The sequence below is a fragment of the Pan paniscus genome, chromosome 20 (assembly GCF_029289425.2).
Source record: "Pan paniscus chromosome 20, NHGRI_mPanPan1-v2.0_pri, whole genome shotgun sequence".
NCBI lineage: Eukaryota > Metazoa > Chordata > Mammalia > Primates > Hominidae > Pan > Pan paniscus.
This window is the reverse complement of record NC_073269.2, coordinates 25,952,825-25,974,847: the sequence shown is the minus strand read 5'-3', so window position 1 is coordinate 25,974,847 and position 22,023 is coordinate 25,952,825. Positions and strand designations below refer to the sequence as shown.

The 22,023-nt window shown below is 42.2% G+C and overlaps 1 protein-coding gene across 1 annotated transcript in view; it reads left to right on the top strand.

The window, feature by feature from the left end:
* Nucleotides 1-7,569: 7,569 nt before the first annotated feature.
* ZNF708 (zinc finger protein 708) overlaps nucleotides 7,570-22,023 on the top strand; it is a 42,743-nt gene continuing 28,289 nt past the window's right edge. Inside the window, exon 1 of the mRNA XM_008955518.5 lies at nucleotides 7,570-7,875. Coding sequence (XP_008953766.3) covers nucleotides 7,873-7,875 — 3 coding nt within the window. The 5' untranslated portion in view covers nucleotides 7,570-7,872. The remainder of the gene's footprint in view (nucleotides 7,876-22,023) is intronic.

Below are 22,023 nucleotides of genomic sequence, written 5' to 3'. Positions count from 1 at the left end.
AGCTAACTAGGAATGTTTCTCCTCAAAAGGAGATGTCATCCTTGATGTAGATTGCTATTTTCACAAAATCAAAAATCAAGACATTTCTGCTATCATGACACTCTTAGTTCACTGTTTTTTGTTTGTCTGTTTTTTTTGCCTCTACAAACAAAAGAAATAAAAGGCTGGCACAGTGGCTCATGCCTGTAATCCCAGCATTTTGGGAGGCTGAGGCGAGTGGATCACCTTAGGTCAGAAGTTGAAGACCAGCCTGACCAACATGGAGAAACCCCAACTCTATTAAAAATACAAAATCAGCTGGGTGTGGTGGCATGTGCCTGTAATCCCAGCTACTCAGGAGGCTGAGGCAGGAGAATTACTTGAACCCAGGAGGCAGAGGTTGCAGTGAGCTGAGATCGTGCCATTGCACTTCAGCCTGGGCAACAAGAGTGAAACTATGTCTCAAAAAGAAAAAAAAAAAAGAAAAAGAAAAAGAAAAAAGGGATCTCTTGTGTTCACTCATGGGTTTTATTTTTATATGTAGAGGATTTTGCAGTCAACCTTATCTATGAACAAACTTATGCCTTGATAGATTAAAGATAAAGGGCCAATGTGGGTGAGACATTTTAATGGGACATTTGTTGCTTCATAACATCAGAAACAGAATATTGGTCCATTGCTCTTAACTTACTTTACAAGTTAAAGAGAACTTATTCAGAATAGGATAAAGAGCATTGCCAGGAGGCCATTGTTCTTCTGAATGAGCACACTTGGTAGGTTATTTTTTTCCATGGTTTAGAGTAAATGAGACAATGGTTAGAAATTTATTCCCCATAATAGGGCTCTATAGCAGATTCTAGTCTAAGAATTATGGATACACTATTGTAGAAAGTAAAAAGTTTCCTCTTCAAAGTTTCCCTCCTTGTTAAAGAATAATTTGTAAGTATTAAAAGTAATAGTTTCTTTTAAAGACTAACTTCCTTCACGCCTCCTTGCTTTGTGCTAATAACTCTTTGTTAAGCCCTATCCTATGTAGCTGCTAGACATGCTCACAGGCACATAGTACATTCTATGTCCTTGTACCTTAACCAAGATATTTGTGCTGGACATGTCCACAGGCATGTTCCAGCTCGCAGCCTATGCCCCTTCCCTATTTGGCATAAACAACTTCCTCCTTTCCTTTGTTCTCCCTTGCCTTTACCTATTTAGGAAATTTTTAAATTATTAGCCAGTTGGGTTAGCTTAGATTGTGTGGTCCAGCTCCATCTAATGGAGACAGGATGCAGTAGCAGGGATAAGCTGCATAAGGGATAAAAGTTGTTTCCCTCCTTTGTTCAGGTGTGCTCTTGCCATTGTTCCATCTGGGGAGCACACTTTCTGCAGAAAGTAAAATTGCCTTGCTGAGACCATTTTTTTTTCTGAATGTTAATTTTTCCTTGCAGTACCAAGGAACAAGTATTCTGTTTCTAAATAAACATTTTACTTATAACATTTATAGACTTTAAATTTTCCTCCTAAGTTTGTTCTAAATAATAGAATTTCTCTAGATTACTTACTGGATAAACAGAGAAGTATCTGTGCAGTTGCTAATACTTGCAGTTGCATGTGGAGAAATACATTGAGTATTACAGAGATTCGGTTGTAGGGGATTAATGAACAGTCTGCCTGGTTGAAATGAGTAGGCCATTTGTCTAGTTAACTATTTGATCTATTTAATTTCAGTTGGTTGTTCATGGGAACCCTGGCCAAAAAGCATACTTAAAAGTTGTGGTATTATTCTTCTGATAAAAATTGCTTCCCTCCTTTGTTCAGGTGTGCTCTCGCCAGTCAAACCACCATGGAGAAACCCCATCTTTACTAAAAATACAAAATTAGCTGGGTGTGGTGCTGTGATAGTCAAAATAGTGTCTCCCTTTTGCAGTGTATTCTCTCAAAAGTTATAAATATTTGCATGTAGTCATCTCTAGAATATCAAATGGTCTCTCTCTCTCTTTTTTTTTTTTTTTTGAGATGGAGTCTTGTTCTGCCACCCAGACTGGAGTGCAGTGGCTTGATCTTGAACTCCTGACCTTGTGATTCACCCACCTCAGCCTCCCAAAGTGCTGGGGTTATAGGCATAAGCCACCACACCCAGCCCGAATGGTTTCTCTTTAACTGGCATTAAAAAAAACTCAAAGACATATGTGACCATGAGGACACCATAACCTATGAATGACATTATAAGGACAAAAACCCAAAATAATAAAAACTGAGAGTGGCAATAAGACCCCTGAGTTTTGGTCACACTTTGACCTATGTGAGAACTTAACCTAAAGGAGAAAATGTTTTAAACAAAATTATTGAAGGCCATCATTCTGGACCAACCTTGTGCACTAGGCCCAAACAGACCAAACCAAACCAAATGGAGTCACTCATGGTAAATGTGACACAATCAAACTGAAAATTTAAGGAAATAGGAAGATCTTTACGATCTACAGGCCAGGTTTTGATTTTCTTTTGTAAACAGCAGATTTGAACACAAGGAGGTCCCCTCTACTGTAATCCTTTAAAAAACTAATAACCTGAAGTCTTTGTTTCCACTTTTCAAAATCCACAGTTCTGCTATTTTAAAGTAGAATTTGAGACTAATTAAGTACTTTTTGTTGTTGTTGTTGTTTTTGACATGGAGTTTCACTCTTATCACCCACGCTGGAGTGCAATGACACAATCTCAGCTCACTATAACCTCTGCCTCCTGGGTTCAAGGGATTCTCCTGCCTCAGCCTCCTGAGTACCTGGGATTAGAGGTGCCCACCACAATGCCCAGCTAAGTTTTGTATTTTCAGTAGAGATGGGGTTTCACCATGTTGGCCAGGCTGGTCTCAAACTCCTGACCTCAGGTGATCTGCCTGCCTCAGACTCCTAAAGTGCTGGGATTACAGGCATGAGCTACCACGCCCAGCCTAAATAAGTACATTTTTTTATGGTGACAGAGGGATATCATTATCTAAAGTTCTGGTCTATTTCTCAACATTGAGAAGATGTCCAAAAGCGAAAAATTATTAAATTATAGCCTAAAGCTGTTTTCTATTGTGTTTAATTTTGGTTAATAGGTTTTTTAATATAAAGTAAATGGAAACCTAATTGGATATGTAAATAGACTGTAATCCATTTTTGTACCAAATGCTGTGTTGTTGCCAATAAGAGGACATCAACTGTTCAAACCATGTTCAAATAAGGCAAATTCCTGGCTTTAATCAATCTTGCTGTTTCTGTACCTCACTTTCATTATCTGAATGTCACTTTGCTTTGTCTGTCCATAAATATTTTTCTACCATGTGGCTGTGCTGGAGTCTCACTGAGCCTACTGTGGATCCACAGTCTGCCTGATTTGTAAATTATTCATTGCTCACTTAAACTCTGTTAAATTTAATTTTATTTCTCTAAAGTTTTTTTTCTTTTAAAAGTTTTCCAATTTTTTCTATGATGAAAAATATATAATGTGTTGTTTGGCTTTTTTTTTTTTTTTTTTTTTGAGATGGAGTTTCACTCTTGTTGCCCAAGCTGGAGTGCAATGGCAGGATCTTGGTTCACTGCAACCTCAGCCTCCCGGGTTCAAGTAATTCTCCTGCCTCAGCCTCCTGAGTAGCTGGGTTACAGGCACTTGCCACTAAGCCTGGCTGATTTTTTGTATTTTTAGTAGAAACGAGCTTTCACCATGTTAGCCAGGCTGGTCTCAAACTCCTGACCTCAGGTGATCCACCCACCTCAGCCACCCAAAGTGCCGGGATTACAGGTGTGAGCCACTGTACCCGGCCCAAATTTTTTCTATGATGAAAAATATATAATGCGTTGCTGGGCTTTGATTTTTTTTTTTTTTTTGGAGGTGGAGCTTTGCTCTTGCCACCCATGTTAGACTTCAATGGCAGGATCTCCACTCACTGCAACCTCTGCCTCCTGGGTTCAAATGATTCTCCTTCCTCAGCCTCCCAAGTAGCTGGGTGTACAGGTGAGCACCACCATGTCCAGATAATTTTGTATTTCTAGTAGAGATGGGGTTTCTCCATGATTGGCCAGGATGGTCTCGAACTCCTCACCTCAGGTGATCCACCCACCTTGGCATCTCCAAGTGCTGGGATTACAGGCATAAGCCACGATGCCCTGCCAGCTTTGATTTCATAAACTCAATCCTTAGCTATTTTTCCAAATTATTGTATGTCCTTTCAAATTGCTTCTGTAATTTATTGTATTTATTTATTTATTTTGAGACAGGGTCTCACTCTATTACCCAGGCTGAAGTGTAATGGTGTAACCCATCATGGCTCACTGCAGCCCTGACCTTCCAGGCTCCAGCAATCTTCCTGCCCCAGCCAACTGAGTAGCTGGGACTACAGACATGCACCATTATGCCTGGCTAATTTAAACTTTTTTTTTTTCATGGAGACAAGATTTTACCATGTTGCCAAAACTGCACTTGAACTCCTGAGCTCACGTGATTCTCCCATTTCAGCCTCTTAAAGTACTATGATTACAGGTTTAAGCCACCGTCTGCTTCTGGAATTTCTTGAGAGAATTATTCTCAATAATAAACAGTACTATATGGGCACGAATCTAAAGAACATCTGTCCTCTATTGTAGAAGTTCCACTCTCCAGGATTTCAAAGGACTAGGGCAGATTCTGTAATATTGTTATTTATGGTGGTGCATGGGCTTTGAAGTCAGACAGAATTTATTCTGAATCTCAGCTCAGCCACTTAGTAGCTGTTAGTCTTTGGACAAGTTTCTTTCTGTGGAAGAGTTCTATAAACCACATACATTAAAAAGGGCAGAATAATAATGATTACCAAAATGGTAGCAATTTTTCATCCTCCTGTATTCTTGCCCATTGCCAGGCGCTTTTACAGTTGTTCCATTGAGATCCAGAATCTGTTTTCTGAACACTAGATCTGGCGGGTCGTACTTGCTCAGGGCAGTAGAAACCTGTGGACATGACAGTGGGCTAGTTTGGGGCCCAGGCTCAAATGGTCTTGAATCCTTCTGTTTTTATTTCAGAATGCTGCCATCTCCATGAGAAAAACCCATGTTGGCCAGTCAGAGAATAAGATACCATGGAAAGGAGAAAAAAGTTGCCCCTGTTGACAGCCCCAGAAGCAGAAGCTCACTCCCAGAAATACAGCTGCTTAGTCAATAAGCAGCTGATGATACATGTCTAAAAATGCTCAGCTGAGACTAGAGAAATGGCCCCACTGAGCCCAGCCCAAATGGCTGACAATTTCAATTACGAGCTAAAGTTTTGGATGGTTTGTTATGCTGCAATAGCTAACTAACACATGCACCCAGTGCAGACAGGACGCCAGGATTTAATGACAGATTCAGTACTACTTACCTTCGCACAGTGGACACCCTAAAGGTACTATTTTTTCCTCTGATTCAGAGTTGGATGTCTTGTAAGGTAATATTGAGTAATGCAGAAATACATGTAGACATTGTATGCATGTGATTGGTGCCTATACCCACACAGTGCCTCATACCACAGGAGAAAATAGACAACCACAGCCTGACCATTAGGGCCAAGGCCAAATAGCAAGATAAGCTTGCCTTTAATCTATTTTTTTTTCATATCTAAAAATTGGAGGTCAAGAGTGTGGACGGGCCTGAAGACATAGGGTTCTCTTCTCCTTTGGCCCCATCATCCTTTGTTCACTGTCTGATCTCTAGAAGGAAGGAGGGCAACAGGTGGTCAGCAGTGGTTTACCTATGGTTATTTTATTCCTGTTGCCCTCTGCTCTTTTTTTTTTTTTTTTTTTTTTTGTTGAGGCGGAGTCTCACTCTGCCACCCAGGCTGGAGTGCAGTGACCCGATCTTGGCTCACTGCAACCTCTGCCTTCCAGGTTCAAGCGATTCTTCTGCCTCCCGAGTAGCTGGGATTACAGGCATGCGCCACCACGCCCAGCTAATTTTTGTATTTCTAGTAGAGACGGGGTTTCGCCATGTTAGTCAGGCTGGTCTCGAACTCCTGACCTCGTGAGCCGCCCACCTCCGCCTCCCAAAGTGCTGGGATTACAGGCGTGAGCCACTCCGCCCGGCCTGCCCTCTGCTCTATCTATGGCCACTGTCTGTTCTACCCCCAGAACCGAAGAGAGATGTTGGTAGGGAGGGGCTCTCTCCTCACCTCTGGCAGAAAAGGGATGTTCAGGTCGTTCACCCTCCTGATGTCAGAGCTGCACTTCAATGTAGCAGCTATTGGCCCTGTGTTGCTACTGGGTGCCTGGAATGTGCCTGGTCTGAACTGCGATGTGCTAGAAAGGTAAAATACGAGTTAGTTTCAAAGGTTTAGTTCCATATATATAGACACACTTCATTAATAATTACATATTTCTCACATATTAAAATGACAATATTTTGGATATATTGGGTTAAATTGTTACAATCAATTTCACCTGTTCTTTGTTTCTTTTTAAAAACAGAGCTAAACTCTTTTTAAAGTTTGGCTACAAATTAGCCGGGCGTGGTGGCCAGCGCCTTTTATCTCAGCTACTTGGGAGGCTGAGGCAGGAGAATCGCTTGAACCCGGGAGGCAGAGGTTGCAGTGAGCAGAAATCGCGCCATTGCACTCCAGCCCAGGCAACAGTGTGAGACTCCGTCTAAAAAAAATAAAAATATAAAATAAAGTTTGGCTACTAGAAAATTTAAAATTTACATGTGGCTCACATTTTATGATTTTATTTTATTTATTTATTTTTTTGAGACAGAGTTTCACTCTTGTTGTCCATACTGGAGTGCAGTGGCGTGATCTCCTCTCACTGCAACCTCCACCTCCCAGGATCAAGCGATTCTCCTGCCCCAGCCTCCCAAGTAGCTGGGATTACAGGCGCCTGCCACCATGCCCAGCTAATTTTTTTGTATTGTTTTAGAGACGGGGTTTCACCATGTTGGCCAGACTGGTCTCGAACTCTGGACCTCAGATGATCCACCCTCCTCGGCCTCCCGAAGTACTGGGATTACAGGCGTGAGGTACAGCGCCCAACTTGTGGCTCACATTTTATTTCAGAGAATTGCCTCCTTTTTAAAATCTCAGGCTGCCTGCTCAAAGGACCAGAAGTCAGGAAGGTCACAAAATATAAAATTTTAGAACAATTGGGCCGGGCGCAGTGGCTCATGCCTGTAATCCCAGCATTTTGGGAGGCCGAGGCGGGAGGATCACCTGACGTCTGGAGTTTGAGACCAGCCTGACCAACATGGAGAAACCCCGTCTCTACTAAAAATACAAAAAAATTAGCCGGGCATGGTGGCGCATGCCTGTAATCTCAGCTACGTGGGAGGCTGAGGCAGGAGAATCGCTTGAACCCGCGAGGTGGAGGTTGCGATGAGCCAAGATTGCGCCATTGCACTCCAGCCTGGGCAACAAGAGTGAAACTCAATCTCAAAAAAAAAATTTTTTTTTAGAACAATTGGGTTATTATATTCTTTTCATTTGTGAATAGCCATATAGCATATTATTTATAAGGGCATATGACCTTATACACAAGATTAAAGGCAAACACCCTCTCGGGTGGGCCTAGCTCAGCTCAGGGAGGAAGACTTGCCTGAAAAGGCTGCAGCATAGGCTGTCACACTTCATTCAGCCCAGCATCTGATCACATCCTCCGTCACTCAGGGCCTGAAGGGGCGGGTTTTAACATTATCCAATCAGGGACTCTGAGCTGGGGACAGTTCACTCAGACACGCAGCTGGACCGGACAGGGCGGCTTCCGGGTTTGGCGCGGCCTTTGTCTCTTGCTGCAGTCGGAGCTCCGGGTCTCGTCTTCACTGCTGTTTGTGCTCTGCTCCTAGAGGCCCAGACTCTGTGGCTCTGTGACCTGCAGGTATTGGGAGATCCACAGCTAAGACTCCAGGACCCTCTGGAAGCCTAGAAATGGTGAGAGTGCCGTCCGACATCCCGAGAGAGGGGAAGGGGCTGGTTGAAACCTGTGGGAAGTGGCTGTGGCGGGACTCAGGACTCCCCGCAGTCATCTCCACAATCTGCGCTCCGAGTTCTCCTTGCTCAGCTCGGCCTCAGTCCCCTTCAGCCATAAGATGGCGGCTGCGCCGACAGCCGGGCCCCCGGGCGTCCTGTCTCTTCCCTGCGCAGTGACTGTGCCCTGGCCTGGAGCCCTCTCTGGGCGGCTCTGCACCGGCAGCGCCGCGCCTCTCCCAGATTGTGCAGGGACCATGGGAGGGTGGTCAGGGGAGAATCCTGACTTGGGGTCGGGTTCATGAATGGGAAGAGCTTTGGTCTGTGGGGTTCCCGGTTCCTATTTTCTCCTATTAAAAATCTGTGGCAGTCATCGCAAAAAAGATTAAAGAATTTAATCAAAGAATGATTCAATTGTAGAGCACAAAAGTATGTTTTGTAGTTTGTGGTTCATGGGAGGAGCTTGAAGGAAAGACTTTTTATAAGGTGCATGATGAAGAAAACTATATTTAATAATCGGTTAGGTACATTTACGTAGCTGTTGCTGTTAAGTAGAAACCCGGGGACTAGAGCCTCCTCAGTGTAATTGCCTGCCACTTAATTATTCTCACACTCCACAGGGGACTGATTTTCCCCTGCATTTTTCACATGCGTTCCAAGCGGGGTCTCAAGTGTACCTCCCAGCCCCATTCCTCCAGCCTAACTCTGGCCTGCAGTTAGATTTAAACTGCAAATAAACTAAAATACTAAATTTCTAGTTCCTTCTGACATTTCCAAATGCCAGCTTGCCTTTCCTAATTCACATTCTCAACTGTTTTTCCTTTAGTGTACATTTTTGATACTGTATTTTAATCATTTTTTGACAAAGCATTGGATGGCACTTAAAATTGTTTTCTGGTTGAAAATATTTCTCATGAGAAGAAAGCAAAAAATAATTCCCTGACACTGTATTTTATGAAATTTCTATGGCTTTTTTTTTTTTTTAATCTTCCTTAGGCACAGAAATCTTATCAGAATGTTTGTTTTCAGGTGAAGGTTTTTCTTTGGAAACTTTACGGAGTGATGTGTCTTCAGCCACCCTTCAGTTTTTTCCTGGTCCTGGGTTTCAGTACTGTCTGGAGTAAACCAAGATACACATCATGACTTTTTCTGCTAGAGTGTCTAGTGAATATCAGCTCCTGGGTCATTTTCTCCCTGAGGACAACCTGAGGTATGGAGTGTAGCTTCTCAAGGGAGCAGGTGGATGCCCTGGGGCTGAGAGGCATCTCCTGGCATACTCTTCCTTTGAAAAGCTAACCCCCTGAGACATTAAGATTGTCTTCACCCAACCCAGCTTCCATTTCTTGGAGACACAGTGCTGGTCAGCCAATCAGATGCTGGTATTGAGGGGAAAACACAGAAATAATTTCTGCCCCCTGAATTCTCTAAATTTTGTGGAAAAAAAAAAGTATCCCAAAAGACAAAGAAAAACCTGACCCAAGTGAGATGGTGCAAGAACTTACAAAGTAAAATGCACCTGGGGCATAGTGTAATGTCTCCTGAGAGGGTGGTTATTGAGCACTTAAGGTGAGCAGAATGGGATGGGTGAATATCAGTCAGACACATCTGTTTTCTTTCTTTTCTTTTTTTTTTTTTGAGGTGGAGTTTCACTCTTGTTGCCCAGGCTGGAGTGCAATGGCACGATCTCGGGTCACCGCAACCTCCGCCTCCCAGGTTCAAGCGATTCTCCTGCCTCAGCCACCCGAGTAGCTGGGATTACAGGCATGTGCCACCACACCCAGCTAATGTTTTTGTATTTTTAGTAGAGATGGGGTTTCTCCATGTTGGTCAGGCTGGTCTCAAACTCCAGACCTCAGGTGATCCGCCCGCCTCGGCCTCCCAAAGTGCTGGGAATACAGGCGTGAGCCACCGCGCCTGGTCTAGACACATCTGTTTTCTAATTAGCACTACCACTCCCTGGGTTTGTCACCTTGAAAAGATTTGTTCACTTATGTTGACTTCCATTATTTAACTGTAAATTGCATTTTATTAATAGGACTTGGAAGGTAAGAAAATATTAACAAAGGGCATAAAAGAGGTAGATTTCAGAAAAAATTAATATTAATCATGTATTTTATTTGTGAGAAATTCTCATTTAAGTTTTCCTTTCTTAGAGTAAGTTTAGGAATTTTCTCAGATGTATTTTTTGTGAATATATATATAATCAAATATATATGTATTTATATTTATATTTAATATGGACTCTTGCTCTTGTTGCCCAGGCTGGAGTGCAATGGCACAATCTTGGCTCACTGCAACCTCTGCCTCCCGGGTTCAAGCAATTCTTCTGCCTCAGCCTCCCGAGTAGCTAGAATTACAGGTGGGCGTGCCACCATGCCCAGCTAATTTTTGTATTTTTTGTAGAGAACGGGGTTTCTCCAGGTTGGCCAGGCTGGTCTCAAATTCCTGATCTCAAGTGATCCACCCGCCATGGCCTCCCAAAGTGTTGGGATTATAGGCATGAGCCACCGCGCCCAGCCTATTTTATGAGATTTTGGTGCACCCATCACCAGAGCATTATACACTGCACCAAATTTGTAGTCTTTTATCCCTCATCCCCCTTCCACTCTTCCCCTCAAATCCCCAAAGTCCATTGTATCATACTTATGCCTTTGCATCCTCATAGCTTAGCTCCCACATATCAGAACATACCATGTTTGGTTTTCAACTCCTGAGATACTTTGCTTAGAATAATAGTCTCTAGTCTCATCCAGGTTACTGCAAATGCTGTTAATTCATTTCTTATGGCTGTGTAGTATTCCATTGTATATATATACCACAGTTTCTTTATCCATTCATTGATTGATGAGGATTTGGGTTGGTTCCATGATTTTGCTATTGTGAAATGTGCCACTATGAACATGCGTGTGCAAGTACATTTTTCGAATAATGACTTCTTTTCCTCTGGGTAGATACCCAATTGTGGGATTGCTGGATCAAATGGTAATTCTACTTTTAGTTCTTTAAGGAATCTCCACATTGTTTTCCATAGTGGCTTTTCTAGTTTACATTCCCACCAGCAATGTAGAAGTGTTCCCTGTTCACCACGTCCATGCCAACATCTACTGTTTCTTGATTTTTTGATCATGGCCATTCTTGCAGGAGTAAGGTGGTATCGCATTGTGGTTTTGATTTGCATTTCCCTGATCATTAGTGATGTTGAGGATTTTTTCATATGTTTGTTGGCCATTTGTATACCTTCTTTTGAGAATTGTTTATTCATATCCTTAGTCCACTTTTTGATGAGATTGTTTGTTTTGTACTGATTTGTTTGGGTTTGTTGTAGACTCTAGATATTAGTCCTTTGTCAGATGTAAAGATTGTGAAGATTTTTTCTCACTCTATGTGTTGTCTGTTTACTCTGCTGACTGTTCTTTTTGCCGTGTAAAAACTATTTAATTTAATTAGGTCCCTGATATTCATCTTTGTTTTTATTGCATTTGCTTTTGAGTTCTTGGTCATGAAATCCTTGCCTAATCCAATGTCTAGAAGGGTTTTTCCAATGTTATGTTTTATAATTTTTATAGTTTCCGATCTTAGGTTTAAGTCCTTAATCCATCTTGAGTTGATTTTTGTATAAGATGAGAGATGAGGATCCAGTTTCATTCTCCTACATATGGCTAGCCAATTATCCCAGTACCATTTGTTGAAAAGGGTGTCCTTTCCCCACTTTATGTTTTTGTTTGCTTTGCTGAAGATCAGTTGGCTGTAAGTATTTGGGTTTATTTCTGGGTTCTCTATTCTGTTCCATTGGTCTATGTGCCTATTTTTAAACCAGTAACATGCTGTTTTGGTGACTATGGCCTTATAGTGTAGTTTGAAATCAGGTAATGTTATGCCTCCAGATTTGTTCTTTTTGCTTAGCCTTGTTTTGGCTACGCAGGCTCTTTTTTGTTCCATATGAATTTTGGAATTTTTTTTAATTCTGTGAAGAATTATGGTGGTATTTTGATAAGGATTGCACTGAATTTGTAGATTGCTTTTGGCAGTATGGTCATTTTCACAATATTGATTCTACTTATCCATGAGCATGGGATTTGTTTCCATTTGTTTGTGCCATCTATGATTTCTTTCATCAGTGTCAGGTGTATTTTTTATGGCTTGGTAATTTCCAATAAAATTTCAAGGCTGTTTAAGAATGCTACCAAGAAAAAGAATAGGGGAAATGTCTTTCCCATTTTGGCTGTAGAAAATGAATACATTTTCACAAGAAAATGTGGTAGATAAGTGCTGAGTTACATAGATTCATGAAAGCATCAGCTCCTCTTTTTGCAGGGTAAATTTGTGACAGTGAATATCTCTGTTCAAATCCTGTTATCTTGATTTCTGAGTTTTAAGCTAAATTTTATTTGAAACTTAGTACCTCCTAGACATGTTTCCATATGACTAATTGTTTACTATATGACTTTTAATGGAAATAATAAAATAATGCATTTATTGTTTGAAAGGAATGGACACTTTTGCTTTTCTTATTGAGATAATAAATATAAGCACCCTAAAATTTTCTTCTCTTATGTCAACACTGTGTTTGAGAAACTGCTGGATTTATTTTTTTATTTTTTGAAATGGAATTTCTCTCTTATTGCCCAGGCTGGAGTGCAATGGCATGATCTTGGCTTACTGCAGCCTCTGCCTCCTGGGTTCAAACTATTCTCCTGCCTCAGTCTCTTGAGTAGCTGGAATTACAGGCATGCACCACCACACCTGGTTAATTTTGTATTTTTAGTAGAGACGGGGTTTCTGCATGTTGGTCAGGCTGGTCTCAAACTCCTGACCTCAGGTGATCTGCCTGCCTTGGCCTCCCAAAGTGCTGGGATTACAGGCGTGAGCCACTGCGCCCAGCCAAGAAACACTGGATTTTTTAAACACTTAAGTTTATTTTTTTTTTGAGATGGAGTCTTGCTCTGTAGCCAGGCTGGGGTACAGTGGTGCGATCTCAGCTCACTGCAAGGTCCGCCTCCCGGGTTCACACCATTCTCCTGCCTCAGCCTACCCAGTAGCTGGGACTACAAGTGCCCGCCACCACGCCCGACTAATTTTTTTTCTTGTATTTTTAGTAGAGACAATGTTTCACCGTGTTAGCCAGGATGGTCTCGATCTCCTGACCTTGTGATCCGCCCACCTCAGCCTCCCAAAGTGTTGGGATTACAGGCGTGAGCCACTGCGCCCGGCTAAACACTTAAGTTTCAAAGACCAAGTGAATAACTCTTGACATGGAAGTTAAAGCTTTAGCCCACTGGCTCAGAGCTAAGGCTAATATTGAGCCTGCAAAAAAATTTTATTAAAGGCCCAGTTAGTTTTTTCTGGGGAGTCTCCCCTGTAGATATCCCAGCCTGCTCACCCCAGCCATAGAAGTCTTTATCCTGAGAGAAGCTACAGAGCCCTGGAAAGCTGGGGACCCACAGGTGGATGCAGTTGATGTTAAAATGAAAGGGGATTGGGAGGGTCTTACTGAAGATGAAGTTGTTCTTGTTTTGAGGCAGTTTATAGACTTTGAAAATAAAACAAAGTTGAATTTACATAAAAATTTTGACTTCCAAAGAAATATTGCAACAGAAGTACCAACTACAAGGTCTTTAAAAATTGCAAAGTTCAGGCAGACAAAGGCTTCCTTTCCTAGGGAGGAACAAACAAGATTAGAAAGGAGGTGGAAGGGGAATGGCAAATGCAGGGTGAAAAAATCAGATTTTAGATCAGAGAATGTTTCACACTGAAGTCAGCCTGTTCTTTGGAGTTACATAAAATGGGATTGTAAAGTTCAGAAGCCTTGGGGAAAAAGACAAACTTAAGTAAAGTTTCCTTAAGAAGTATTTTATTTTCACCGCTGAAGTCAAATTCAACTGATTTTTCAATAAGAAAAAGAAAAAAATGTGCAGAGTCGGTGTCTGCTGTGTGATAGATAAGAAAAGAGAGCACCATCTAAGTCATAATGGGAAGGGTGTTTCTTTCGGTAAACTGTTCCTGGAGAACACAAACAATGAAGAATTTTATTAATCACAGCTATTTATCTGGATTGTCTATGTGTGTCATCTTTCCCCACCTTTCTTTGTTCTATACATGTCTGCCATTTGACTTTTCCTGTGTTGTATCTTTTATAATAAACTGGTAAATATAACTACAGTATTTGCTGAGTTCTATGAGTAGCTTTATCAAATTATTGAACTTGAAAAAGGTTATGGGAGTCCCCAATTTTTAAACAGTAGCTCAGAAATGTAAATGGGCCCATGGAGTTTGTGTCTGGCATCTGCAGTAAGGACAGTGTGGGACTGAGTCAGGGCCTGTGCTGACACTGGGTGGTGTCAGAAATAAAATGTTAGACAATGAGTTAGTGTTAGAGAATTGCTTGGTTTTCAGTAAACTGCGGATTTGGTGCCAGAAAAAAGATATGGGGGCCTGACCTGGAATAAAACTCTGGATGTCTGGGAATGGGACGCTCTGCTCTCCTGTACACAGGCTGTCACACTGCCCATTGTCCTGTGATTTCAGTTCTCCCAGGGTGAGAGAGGACTGAAAAATTAGAGAATAGGATCTCTGGCCAGGTGCCGTGGCTCACGCCTGTAATCCTAGCACTTTGGGAGGCTGAGGCAGGTGGATTGCCTGAGCTCAGGAGTTCAAGACCAGCCTGGGCAACGTGGCAAAACCCCGTCCCTACTACAGATAGAAAAAATAAGCTGGGCATGGTGGTGCGTTCTTGTAATCTCAGCTATTGGGGAGGCTGAGGAAGGAGAATCACTTGAACCCGGGAGGCAGAGGTTGCAATAAGCCAAGATTGCGCCACTGCACTCCAGCCTGGGTGACAGAACTAGACTCTGTCTCAAAAGAAAAAAAAAAAAAGAAAGAAAGAAAAAAAAAAAAGAATATGAGCTCTGATGACAGACCCCCTTTTCCCACAGCTGCCACCACAGGATTCCCAGCCACTCACAAACATACCCATTAGACATTGACGTGTCCACACTTATTCCCAGGACTAGGCACCACCCTCAGGAATTTTACCACAGCATTTTTGATCCTGGTGTTTCTTGCTACAAACTCACAAACATGTCTACAAGTCTCCTGGCATATCCGCACCCCCAGACACTGAATCTGCACCAGCAACCTGTTTTCTCCACCAACCTAGGGTTCTGGACCACCTGTTCATAATCTCACCTGCCTGTATGAACAGAGAAATAAATTAGAGTACAGCCCCACCCAGGCACAAACCAGTCCTTCCATCTACATTGCACTCTCCCTTACCCATGGAGTTTTTTCCTTTTAACTTCTATTTTTGATTCATTGGTACATGTGCAGGTTCGTAATATAGGTAAAATCGTGTCATGAGTGTTTGGTGTGTAAATTATTTTTTCACTGAAGTACTAAGCATAGCACCAAATAGGTATTTTTTTCTAATTTTCTCTCTCTTTTCCTTTTTCCTTTCCTTCCTTCCTTCCTTCCTTCCTTCCTTCCTTCCTTCCTTCCTTCCTTCCTTCCTTCCTTTTTCTTTTCTTTCTTTCTTTCTTTCCTTCTTTCTTTCTTTCTTTGTTTCCTTCTTTTTTCTTTTCTCTCTCTCTCTCACCTCCCTCCCTCCTTCCCCCTCCCCTCCCCTCCCCATCCTCTCCCTTCCCTTCTCTTCCCTTTTTTTCTTTCAAGCCTTGCTCTGTCACCCTGGCTGGAATGCAGTGGCATGATCTTGGCTCACTGCAACTTCCGCCTCCCGGGTTCAAGCGATTCTCCTGCCTCCTGAGTGGCTGGGATTAGAGCTGTGCATCACCATGCCAGGCTAATTTCTGTATTTTTAGATGAGATGGGGTTTCACCATGTTGGCCAGACTGGTCTCGAACTCCTGACCTCAAGTGATTCACCTGCCTTGGTCTCCCAATGTGGTGGTGAGCCACAATGCCCACACCCTCTTTGTTTTTCCACCTTCCACCCTCAAGTAGGCCTCAGTTACTGTTGTTCCCCACTTTGTGTCCATGTGTTCTTATTATTTAACTCTTACTTATAAATGAGAACATGCATTTGGTTTTGCATTACTTTTCTTTTCTTTTCTTTTTTTTTTTTTTAAGATGAGTCTCACTCTGTCTCCCAGGCTGGAGTGCAGTGGCACGATCTCTGCTTACTGCAAGCTCCGCCTCCCGGATTCACACCATTCTCCTGCCTCAGCCTCCACAGTAGCTGGTACTACAGGCGCCCACCACCACGCCCAGCTAATTTTTTGTATTTTTATTAGAGATGGGGTTTCACCACATTAGCTGGGATGGTCTCGATCTCCTGACCTCGTGATCCACCCGCCTCGGCCTCCCGAAGTGCTGGGATTACAGGCGTGAGCCACCATGCCCAGCCTTCTCTTCTGCATTACTTTTCTAAGAACAATGGTCTCCAGCTCCATCCATGTTGCTGCACAGGATATAATGCTGTTCTTTTTTTTTTTTTTTTTTTTTAATGGCCGGAGAGTATTTCATGATGTTTATGTGCCATATTTTGTTTTTATTAGATCTTTTATTTTATTTTTCTTTGGAGACAGGGTCTCATTCTGTCACTCAGGCTGGAGTGCAGTGGTGCGATGACTGCTCATTGCAGCCTCAATCTCCTGGGCTTGAGCAGTCCTCCTACCTCAGCTTCCCAATTAGCTGGGACTGCAGGCATGCACCACCATGCCTGTCTAATGTTTCTTTTTGTATTTTTTTGTAGAGATGGGGTTTTGCCATGTTGCCCAGGCTGGTCTCAAACTTCTGAGCTCAGGCAATCAACTTGCCTCAGCCTCCCAAAGTGCTGGGATTACAGGTGTGAGCCACCTTGTCCGACCATACCATATGTTCTTTATTCAGTCTATTATTGATAGGCATTTAGATTGATTCCATGTCTTTGCTATTGTGAATAGTACTGCAATAAATATGGATGTGCATGTGTGTGTCTTTTTGAGAGACTAATTTATATTTCTTTGGGTATATACCAAGTTATGAGGTTGCTGGGTCAAATGGTAATTCTGCTTTTACTAAATTGGAATGCTTTTACTAAATTGGGTTCAATATGGAACCCCCATTCAATGGCTAGGAGATGAGAGCAGCAGAGATGGAAGAGAAATCTTATAAAATTCTGCTGAGAATATGCTTTTTTTCTTCATAATGCTCATGTTTCTCATGCCAAGAGTAGCTGTGCATTAGGGGTATTTTGAGAGAAATTCCTTTTAGGGGAATATTTTCTGGCTGACTTGATCAATCATATCTAATCTGAGTTTTTTCTCAAGATACATTTAACTTCTTTTTTCTCTCAATATAATTTTGCAATAGAATCAGACCGAGAGCTGTTTTTCTCTTCAATGCTTCAGATGTCTGTTTTAGAAGCCCTAATGCTATCCCTTGGTGTTGACAAAGAGGTGGGTTTTCACAGGGAGAACCATCCTATCTCTATCTGGACTCATGCTGGAAATCCAGCAGTATTTTTTTCAAGTCACCATAATAAATTGAAACTGAGGCTGAAACACCACTCCCATTCCCATTATTATGAAGGTGCAATTCTACCCCCAAATCCTGTAGGCTCTCCTGTACCATAGTCTTCAGTCTCTGATGAGGTACTGGAGTGCTGCTGTGGCAATTGGGGTTCACTTAAGATGTAAGCTGCCAGCTGTGAGCTCTGTGCTTTGGGCTGTGCCTCATTGGCAGATGGTAGGGGTCAAGAGAGGACACTAGCCATAAGTAGAGGGCAAGCAGGAGTGCTGTAGCTGAGTGCTCAGAACATAGAGAGCCATTGCTTTAAAGTGTAAATAACCAAAAAGATAGCACTCTATTCAACCATTGTAGTAGGAGACTGAGAGTCTACCTTCAGCAGGCACCTGGCGTCAAGTTGCAAAACTACCTCCTGTCATGAAGATGTGAAAAGTTTATTTTGTCATTGATTATAACCAATTAGCATAGATAGGTGGCATCCCCAATGACCAGGTGAATTTAGGATGAGCTCTGTATGACATGGTGCTGTAAATTCTTTGACTTGTGGACTAATTATGGTGACTATCTTTCTGTCTTTGCAGTCTCTTAAGCAGATTGATTGTGATGCATGTCACATTCTGGTTTAATTGTGTAATAAAAGTTTTCTTTCTTTTCCATCATTGTGAAGTTTTTCTGGGGCTGGAGATAATTTCTCTTGTTATATTTTCTAAACACAGTCTAGAATTACCAGACGTGATATAAACATATAAGGTGTCAACCAAGCTTTACTCTAGAAGGGCCTTTCCCTCTCAGGATTCCAGTCAACTCACAATTGTGCTGCAAAGTGCACGCTCTTCCCTAAATATGCAGGAAGAATTGCATCTCTGCCTATTTGGTATCTATTGTCCTCTACAGTCACTTCCAGAGAGGCTAGATCAGATTTCTACAAACCTTACAGGGCAGCAATCAACCATTTTACCTCTTTCAGTGACTTTTTTGTTGTTGTTGAGATGGAGTCTCACTGCATTGCCCAGGCTGGAGTGCAGTGGCATGATCTTAGCTCACTGCAACCTCGGTCTCCTGTGTTCAAGCGATTTTCCTGCTTCAGCCTCCCAAGTAGCTGGGATTACAGATGCTCACCACCATGCCTGGCTAATTTTTTTTTTTGTATTTGTAGTAGAGATGGGGTTTCACCAAAGGCTGAGCACGGTGGCTCACACCTGTAATCCCAGCACTTCGGGAGGCCCAGGCAGGCAGATCACCTGAGGTTAGGAGTTCGAGACCAGCCTGACCAACATGGAGAAACCCCGTCTCTACTAAAAATACAAAAATTAGCTGAGGGTGGTGGCACACGCCTGTAATGCCAGCTACTGGGGAGGCTGAGGCAGGAGAATCACTTGAACCTGGGAGGCAGAGGTTGCAGTGAGCCAAGATTGTGCTATTGCACTCCAGCCTGGGCAACAAGAGCGAAACTTCGTTTCAAAAAAAAAAAAAAGAGAGATGGGATTTCACCATATTGGCCAGGCTGGTCTCAAACTCCTGACCTCATGATCCACCCATCTCAGCCTCCCAAAGTGTTGGGATTACAGGCGTGAGCCACCGTGCCCAGCCTCAGGGACTCCTGTCATCAGACCTGAAGCTGACTCAGAGACCATGGGGCCCAAAAACCCTAGCAGAATAACATGTGTACATTGAATAGATATGTAGACATGAGAATTTTTAATTCCTTTTTTCTCCTCTTGCTAAAATGTCCACAAATGTGCAAGTAATACCTGCTGCTACTCCACCCATCCAGAATCTGAATCTGCAGCTCCAATTTCTGAATCTAGATCTTGAGGCTTGGAAAAAATGAAAACTTTGCCGGGCCCACTGGCTTACTCCTGTAATCCCAGCACTTTGGGAGGCCAAGGCAGGTGGATCACCTGAGGTCGGGAGTTCGAGACCAGCCTTACTAGCATGGAGAAACCCTCTCTCTACTAAAAATACAAAAAATTAGCCAGGCGTGGTGGCGCATGCCTGTAATCCCAGCTACTCGGGAGGCTGAGGCAGGAGAATCCGGGAGGAGGAAGTTGCGGTGAGCTGAGATTGCGCCACTGCACTCCAGCAGGGGCAACAAGAGCGAAACCCTGTCTCAAAAAAAAAAAAAAAAAAAAGAAAAAGAAAAGAAAAGAAAAGGATTTGCATTTCCTATATAAAAGGTTTTTTTTTTTTTTTGAGACAGGGTTTCACTCTTGTTGTCCAGGCTGGAGTGCAATGGCACGAACTCGGCTCACTGCAATCTCCGCCTCCCAGGTTCAGGTGATTCTCCTGTCTCAGCCTCTCAGTAGCTGGGATTACAGGCCTGCACCACCATGCCTGGCTAATAATCCTTTTCTTTATAAGTCTCAGAGAGACATTAAAATGAGACCACAATTATGTCTTTTTTCTTTGAGCTATGTAGTTACCTCTTGAAACTGCTTGCTGTTGCCACAAGTAGCTATAAATTGAACTAAAAATGCCACACTGGACACTATAACCCACACCCTATAGCCTAACAATGTATATCCAATCAATAATCAATTTATTTTTGTAAATAAAAAATGTTGACAGACAACTTTGTATCAACCCACTCTATGTGCCTCTCTTTTTGTCTTTGCAAATCCAATTGTAACTGCTGCTAATCAAAGTATATATTCCAGGCAACTTGAATATTTGCTCCCAGGTTACAATCCTCAAGTTTGGCCCAAATAAATTGTATACTTACGTTCATGTTTCCTCAGCTATTTCCTTTTAGGTAAACATCATTTGGAACGTGCCAGAGCGGCCTCTGAGGGGATCTCTCCTTTGATTGTACTTTGCTTTCTGTAACACCAAAGGATGCAGAGTCAGGTTGATCCCACTTAGAATCTGCACATAAGATCTGGCTTCTGCCTGGGATTACAAGACAGGGCCAGACTTTAAATTGGGAATGTACTGAAAACCAATAGAAGGCATTTTCTGCACTGTGAGATGTCCACATAGACATCCTACAGCTCCCTTTGAGACTGTGGCTCTTTGAGCTTTTCAGATTTTGTCCAGTAAGATCTTGTAGCAGGTCTGCCACAGTTACGTGAGAGGCTCAAGATGTAAACAGAATCTGATGGCAAATTCTGTAAATATAAATAAACATCTTAGGAGTGAGAGATCAAGACCGCAAAGTATCCGGAGCCATGACCACAACTATACCTGCCTGTAAAATGTTATGTACAATATTCTTGTCCTTCTACCCAAAAGCTAGTTAATCAGAACAAGTAATTCTGGAGCTCAACCAGGGCAGTTCCATTTTCTATTTAGAATCAGCATGACTCTCTCTAGCCTGGCTTATTATTGGACCATCAGCCCAGAGTCACTGGGAACCCTCTCACAATTACGTAGGCATTTTTGAGACATTTGAGGATGTCCAGAGCAGAATTGTGTCAGGCTGACAAGAGTGGTTAATTCTGCTTTTGCCTCAGTGTAAGAGAAATGAGTCATCCTGTGTTTGTTCCTTCCCTTATACAAGGGATGTTTTTGATTGGTACCCAGATGAGTTTCTCCAGTTTTCTGGTACTTGGGTAAAAACAAGGAGGAGATCTGGAGACTCAAGCAGATAAACTGATTGCTATAATTTTATATGGCCATTAGAAAAATAGATGAAGCAGTCATGGTTTCTACAATCCAGAAACTCTTAGTCTAGACTAGCAACTGAATAAATGGTTGAATTAAGTATCATATGGTTGGTACAGCAAATAGATGTGTGAAAAAATTGTGAGCTTTATTTGGGCCACTTTATTTATATTGTTGTGGCTTCTGATGTCATCACTTGAAGGGATATTTATGGACAGAAGCATTATTATTTTTTGATTTCTTTTATCTTGCTAATAATACATATTTATCTTCTAATAATATTACCCTAGAAAACCTTAAGAGATTTGTTTAAATTGCTTATTAGTATATGTTATAAAATTGACAGGGCAGTGGCTAGAAAAGATTAAAATTACACAAACGCTGGGATTTAAGTTTCTCTTAGGTAAGCTTACGAAAAACAGAACTTGAAATACCCCAGTGGCATAGAGAACAGAATTCTACAGAGGGTCTCCCCTTACCCAGTTCTGTTCAGATTCACCCTTTTTGAGAGCCTTGTTTAGATCTCACCCAGCCCTGGAGTCTTGCCTCACAGAACTGATCAGAAGAGATCAGAGTTTTGGTTGTTGAATTATGCTGCCTCTCTAGAGCTGGTGCTCCCAATTTCCTGAAACCCAAAAGCAGATAAATGGGAAAAGTAAAATATGTATTTTAGGGTCTTAATTTCTTAATTTTTTATTAAAACCAAGATTGCAGAAACATTCCATTTAGGAACTTGTTTTCTATTCCTGCAGATTCAGTAGTTGCTCCACAAGTCACAAAAAAGTAAATATAAACCCAGTAAAAATTCCTCGAAACTACATTAAACTCTTTCTGTAATCCTCTCATCTGTCTGTATTAGGCTTTTATTCTACACGCTTTTTTTTTTTTTTTTTGAGACATAGTCTCGCACTGTTGCCCAGGCTGGAGTGCAATGGCATGATCTTGGCTCACTGCAACCTCCACCTCCCGGGTTCAAACAATTCTGCCTCAGCCTCCTGAGTATCTGGGATTACAGGCACCCACCACCATGACTAGCTAATTTTTGTAT